The sequence below is a fragment of the Gorilla gorilla genome, chromosome Y (assembly GCF_029281585.2).
Source record: "Gorilla gorilla gorilla isolate KB3781 chromosome Y, NHGRI_mGorGor1-v2.1_pri, whole genome shotgun sequence".
Lineage (NCBI taxonomy): Eukaryota > Metazoa > Chordata > Mammalia > Primates > Hominidae > Gorilla > Gorilla gorilla.
Window position 1 is genome coordinate 34,796,121 of NC_073248.2, and position 6,689 is coordinate 34,802,809.

Here is a 6,689-nt window from a genome sequence, read left to right on the forward strand (position 1 = left end):
GATACAGATGGAGAGAGTGGGGTGGGGAAGCAAGAGAAGGATGAAACGAGGGGTGTAAAGGAAGGAAAGGAAAAAAGGAAGGGAGAGAGACTGATAGATGTTCAAAGACACAGATACAAAGTCTACAATGGTTGTAGAGATAGGCATGTGCAAATTGCCGCAGGTAGTGTGGGAAAATATCGGAACCACGGAGACATAGGTGGAGTCAGAGAAAACATACAAACCCGTGCAGAGAAATAAACATACACAACCACACACACACACGTGGTAGTTTAAACATGAAAAGACACCAAGTCCCTGTCAGTACAAATCACAGATGTGCTTCCGAGTTACTGAGGCACAATGCAAATTTGTCAGTGCCCTTAGCGTCTGTGGCCCACGTGCACAGATATTCAGTGGAAGAAGCGTTACACAGCCTGTATAATTCAGCACGATCTCTGATAATACCAGAAGAAGGGATCTCATGTGAAATCACTAGACTGAATGGCACGTAGGATTCAAGGAAGAAGTCCAGTCTGCTGCATTCACTCGGTGGGGTGGCAATATGGCTGAACCACCAACCCATGGCACGCCCATCCATTGTAGACAGTTCCTGGTTTGCTGCCTGCCTTGGAAAATGCTCCTCCCTTACCACCACTTTAAAACAGGCTAGCTCCAAAACTAGCCCTGGCATCTATTTACGGTCATTTTCTTATCTATTTACCTCCTAGAAAAATCATTGCAAGACCCTTTCCTCAACATTTTCCTATGCATTAAATTTGGGGCAACACATTTTAAGATGACCTCGTTATAGGCAAGTCCCCATAAGTTTCCTAATCTGAGCTGCCCAGAGTGCACACACCAATATGTTGCCCCATTCCCACTATAGGGATACCGTACTGGACCACAGTGTCTTTGACATGCACACAGTAGGATAGAGGGCAGCTTGAGGGGGCCAAAGGGTTCCGACTGTTTTCAGAATAATTTGCTTAGAAAACCTGTTTCTCCTGTGTTTGTGGGTCAGGGGGACGGTAGTCAGAGGAGGACAAGACTCCCGCTCCAGAGCTTCTGCATAGGAGCGGGACCTCCTATGCAGCTCTCCTATGCAGAGCTTCTGCATAGACCGCTGCATATGCAGCGGTCTGCATAGGAGCAGGGACAAAACCGGGCCATAGATTTTCAAAGCTCAACTGCTTTGATACCGAGCAGGAGGGGTAGAATGCATATTGAAGGCACCACAACAGATTCATGAACTTTGACTGACAAACCCTCTTCCCTGAAACGACATAGCTCTTCTCACAGAAGCTGTGCTGACCAGAGTCTATACGGGACAGGAATGTTAGCACTCTACTGGCGTGTGGCCAACATGGATGCTCACGTTGGAACTGTTTCACCTGGGAACAGGAAAGAAAGTTCTGCCTCCGAACCTGAAAACCTCCTGCCCCATCCTTGACAGAGGCAACCCCTTGTCTTGTGCATAGACACAGGTGTTCCTGGGAAGCAGCCTCCCACTGGCGAATGAAAGCTGTATGTTTTGTCCTCCTCTGTGAGGCTTGCAACACATACTCCACAACTATATTCACTTTACGTTCTAAACCTTAGGCAAAGTATGCTGAAGAGGCCACAGAAAATTAAAGGGCCCTGGGCTCCAGATACAATCTGCAGTGCCAATCACGAGGGAGAATAGAGCCTCACTAGACTTTGCAAGAGCACAAAATGCACTCGTAGTGTTGTTCGCTACATACGTTATTGGCTCCTCACCTAACACAGAATCTTGGAGAAAAGCTTAAAACAACTAAAGATGTAAACGTCAACAAGAGTGTCCATATCCTGGGTCATCAAGTGACAAGAGTCCATGGATGGATTCTCCAACAATCTTATATTCCACTAATCCACCCCCTTTCCCCTCACTTCTGTAAGTTTGTGTTTTCCCTTAGTCATCTATGCCAAAAGCGTATCCTGAATGCCTTCCCACATGCCTCTGTCAACTTTCCCACAGTCCCTCCATACACCTTACATGCCCATTTCTTCTCACGTTGATGTTTCAGAAGTCCTGAGAGGCTGGTTGTCCCTGAAAAGGATTACGCATTCACCTTTAAAAGAACATGTGGATTCAACACGAAAGTGAACTTTAAGATTTCCATCATCCTGTGCTTATCTATTGTGTATGATGATACCCAAAATGAAGGATTTTGGAGGTCCCAGCAAACTGGGCCCTGGAAACCCAGTAACCCCATTCCTTGAACTATCTCTGCTTCCACAGGATGAAGTAAGCCTCCAACTAAGCTGTCTTTTGCTTTTACCTCCCCCACTCTGTCCTGTAGGAAGAATCTCAACACATCCCACACCCATTCACTCTACAACTTTAGAGGCCCAGCTCCAACGCAGACTGGTTATTTCCATGAAGAGAATAAAGCACATGGATCGATCAATTCATTATGACACCCGAATAAAGTGGATAAACATACACACACACACACACACACACACAGAGACACACTCACACACACACAGACACAGAGTCACACATCCTTGAGAATGTTTATTTTTCATTCCATACAATCCAAGTTTACCCCCCTTCCTGTCTGACTTTTTGTGACTCGATCTCTTTTTCCTTACGTTCCTGTGCATAAGACCATGCTGAGTACTGCCATCCTGCATACTGTCATAACTTTTCAGGAGTTCTGCTGTATTAGGTAAAGTCTGATGCTCCATCGTATTCAACTCAACATCTGGGATCCCCTAGAGAAACACAAACGCATGTCAAAACGCATTTTCTCTGAGCCAAACTTTGAAATGTTTCAACTGTGGGGCCCGCTGAGAAAAGGATATCCCTTTCCCATTTGTGTTCTCTGAAACTTCCTCCTACCATGTGTTACAAACTGTTCTGCGCAATCCCTGCCCTATTCCCAGTATTCTCTGTGAGGGGAGTCAGCTAACAAGACGCACTGTACACTAAAAGCACACAGAAGTCTGATGGGGCAACAGCTTAAGGAAATCCATCAATCTAAACAGTCCTCTGTGGTTTGGGGTAAGGATGACCGGGACGCACATTCAGGGAGCCCAATCTTATGGGATTGGTAGGATGAGTGCCGGTGGGGTTGACAGCCATGGAATCAAGTGCCACAGACTGAAGTGAATGATTTTCAGCTTTCCTTCTCAGTGATTCTGGAAATGGACGATGCTTCCCTGGGCTTAAGACCCCACAGCTACAACCTGCTTTGCAGTGCAGTCTCTAATGTGCCTTTTTCAGCCCAATGCCACGGATGTCCTGGATTCTGTCACTCTCTGTATTCCTCTCAAGGAATTTCTACATGTACGAAAGGAGCCTCAATTTCTACATTTCTGAAATGAGCACCCAGGCTCCCTGAATAGACCGGTGTGTCAACCCCCTTATACTGGGCATCAAACAGCTCCAGTTCCAACTAACGGCTCACCTGACATCTCTGTTCCCTCTTCAGGTGGCTTCATCCTCTTGTAGTATTGCAGGGGATTGCGCCACAGGTCCTTACATAGGATCTGTCAGGGGACTCAATCGGGAAAGGCCTCATCAGGGCTCAGAAAGGTGAACCAAGCAGCTGGGAACACACCGGGGTCATTTCTCATGTTTCCCAGTGAGGACTCACCTCAGCAATCCTGTTAGATCCTGCGAAGTTGTGGTCAGAGAACCAGTTGAAGAAGTTAAGGCTGCTGTTGCGGTGTCTGCGGCGATAGGCTTCCACTTCATAATCCGGATGCCACTCAATTGGAGTGGAATGAGAAGCCCTGTATTCTACAGAGACAGGAGTTTTTGTGGGAAGGGGGCTGGATCACATTGGCAATGATCCACCCACCATCTTCCTTCCACTACCCATCCTGGGAGCCACCTGTCACCTGTGATGTTCACCAGATATTCCTTGGTAATCACTTTATTCTGGAAGTAGGGGTTACTCCGAAAGAACAACATGATCTTGCAGAGATGAACAGGATGCTTCTCTTCTTCCACCTGTCAGGACAAGGTGGAGAAAGCTTAAATACGTTTTCGGGTGAGGTGCCCACCCACTCTTGCTTACAGGAATGAATTATTTCCCTTACCCTCCCCCGCTAAACCCTCTAGCCTCAGTCTTCCTGGCCTCACCTCCAGGCTGACCATGTAGCTCAGCATGTCTTCATCTTCGTCAGTGATCAGGGCTGACATCTGGGGGTGGTTTGCAATCTGATTTAGGTCAAAGAGACTTTACACACGATGGAAGGAAAAGCGAGCAGCAACAGGGAAGAAGGCCTAAGAGCACCCAGAGGCTGGGGTAGGGAATTTCTCAGATCTGCTTCCATGTATGATCTCCTTTCGCCTCCCCCTCCCCATAAACTAAGGCCTCTTGCCTTCACAGAGGGTGTATAATTCTGAGGCTGACTGCACTGACATGGGGAGGCGCGATTTGCAGAGACTTGCTGGTGTCTGAGGAGTGGCACAATCTGCTTATAGCCGAAGACGCCCAGTCCCAGAACACACTAGCAAGGGGCAGCAATCACACTCCCTTAAAAATAGCTTGATTCACTGAAAAACCTCTTCTGGTCTGAACTCGCTTCTGCTCTTCAAAAAGATGCCCCAAACGTCTGCTGCTCGGCATCACCAAGGGTTTCTCTGCCGCATGCAGGACAATAGTACCCACGCCTGCTCCGGCTTTCCACAGCCACATTTGTCCGTGGCAACTCCCCTTTGTTCCCCAAAGAGTCACATCGACGCCGAGCTGCCCATCGGTTACTTACACTTCCCCGAGAGCACCTCTCCACTAGAAAGGCCGAAGAAACACTGAGAAGGATACAACATTGGCCCAGAAGCCAGGGACGCTCTGGATGACGGCGCCTCTGCGGTCTAGGTGGGGCTTGCGCCTCCGCTCCATCTTTTCCCTCTGCCGAGAAAAGGCCTTCCTGGCTTGGGCATTAACCGGCTCCAGCTCCACCTGAACGGCCAGCAGCTCCTCCAGTGCAGACTCTGGGGTCATGGGCCCAGGGCCAGGCTGTGCCCGCTGGGCCTCCTCCTGCCGCTCCACGAGGCCCTCCTCCTCCGCCACCACCTCCACCTCCGCCATTATGTCATCCAACAGCAGCACCGCCTCCTCCCCCAAAGCCGCCTGCTCACTCTCCACCCCGGCCGCCCCCTCCTGTACAGCCTCCATCCTGAAGGCGATGCCCTCCTCCGCACTCGCACACACCAAGGCCTGTGCTGCCCGACCCACGCCACAGGAACCCTGCCGCAGCCTCTATGGCACCCGGTAGGTCAGCGAGCCCTCAGGGCGCATGCGCCGGGCTTCCAGGCGCCCCCTAAGGGACTGCGCGTGAAGGGCCAAGGGGCCGCAACCAGACAGACTTCCTCCCGTCGTGGCCAATCAATGGGAGGGCGGTGGGCGTCTCCCTGGGCGGCACAGCCACTGGCGGGCCTGCATCTCCAGTCCCCCACCTCCCGCCTTCCCTGCCCAAGCCTCCTCCGAGAAGCCCTTGGAACTTGGGCTGGGTAGCTCGGCATCCAGGCACACGCGGGCTGCGTGGCCTTTGGAATTGTGGCCATGGCAGCCCTGTGCCCTGACATTCTGAGTGTGGCAAGCCATGAACATCTCTATGTGTCACGAACACAGGAATCATCTCTCTTCGTTAGGCAGGCCAGGTAGATGGTACGGAAGTAATACTGCAGATCCAGAGAACTCTTCTCTGGTTGCTGGGGCAAGGGCGGCAGGGGTGTCCTGGGGGAAGTGTTCGGGGCGGGCACGTGGGAGGAAAGTCGCCTGCCTGTGCTGAGGTGGAATTGATCTGCTGTAGAGGCCAGAGCCCCGGCACACACTCTCGCAGATTGAGGCAAATAGAGGCTCCGAGTACCATGCTTCCTCCCTGAGGATGCTGTACTCCAAGGAGCATTCCAAAGGGCCTCTTGTCCTATGCCCTGGGCACACCAGAGGCCAGCCGCCAGGGTTGGCCATTGTCGACCTGCGCGCACGCTGTTGTGCACTGCCTTGCCGACCCAGAGGCTCCCGCAGCCGCAGCAGCGGCTGCGGTGCCTGCTGCTGGGGCTCTGGAAGCCCAGGGGCGGGGCCTCTGGCTCCCAAGCTGCTGTGCGCAGTTGAGCCTGCTGGGGACCCGAGCCCTATGGCCAGTGCGGGATCTGCGGGTCCAGAGGAGCTCCTCAGGACACCTGGGTCCACGTAGGTGCGGGACTAGTTTCTCAGCAGGGCGAGGGCCGTGGGTCTTTCAGGGAGCGGGTCTGCTGGGGAGCGGGTCCCCAGAGCCTACGGGTGCGGGGCATGGGCTGGGCTGGGCTGCGCAGGCCCAGAGTCTGTGGGAGCACCCAGGAGAAAACCGTGTTCAGGCTGGAGGCAATGCTGGAGAGGACGGCCGGGGTACAGAGCAAGGAGGCGGCCTTGGAAGAGGAGGCGGTGCTGAAGGTGGAAGACATCATGGCTGAGGTGGAGGTGGTGGTTGAGGTGGAGCCCGACGTGGGGTGGCATAAGGAGGGCCAGCGGGCACAGCCTGGCCCTGGAGCGAGCACACCGGGGCCGTCAATGGACTCGCTGGAGGACCTTCACTTGGAGCTGGGCTCCGTGAATGCCCCAGGCCACAGACCATCTCCGCCTTGTGGGCCAGAGCCATATCCCTGCGGCTGCCGATTTGGGATCGCTGGCAGCAGGGGATAGCCATCGGGCTTCAGGTGGTATGGGGGCCGTTTGGGGGGACGAGCCAGG

The 6,689-nt window shown here is 52.8% G+C and overlaps 1 protein-coding gene across 1 annotated transcript; it reads right to left on the minus strand.

Moving 5' to 3' along the window:
* Positions 1-2,508: 2,508 nt before the first annotated feature.
* On the minus strand, positions 2,509-5,290 carry LOC129530278 (testis-specific Y-encoded protein 3). Its single transcript, XM_055377137.1, has 6 exons — positions 4,782-5,290; positions 4,097-4,174; positions 3,853-3,964; positions 3,606-3,751; positions 3,417-3,498; positions 2,509-2,721 (listed from the first exon to the last, which is right to left on the minus strand). Exons 1-6 carry the CDS (start codon positions 5,133-5,135, stop codon positions 2,705-2,707), a joined length of 789 nt encoding a protein of 262 aa, XP_055233112.1. The 5' UTR covers positions 5,136-5,290; the 3' UTR covers positions 2,509-2,704.
* Between the last annotated feature and the right edge of the window lie 1,399 nt (positions 5,291-6,689).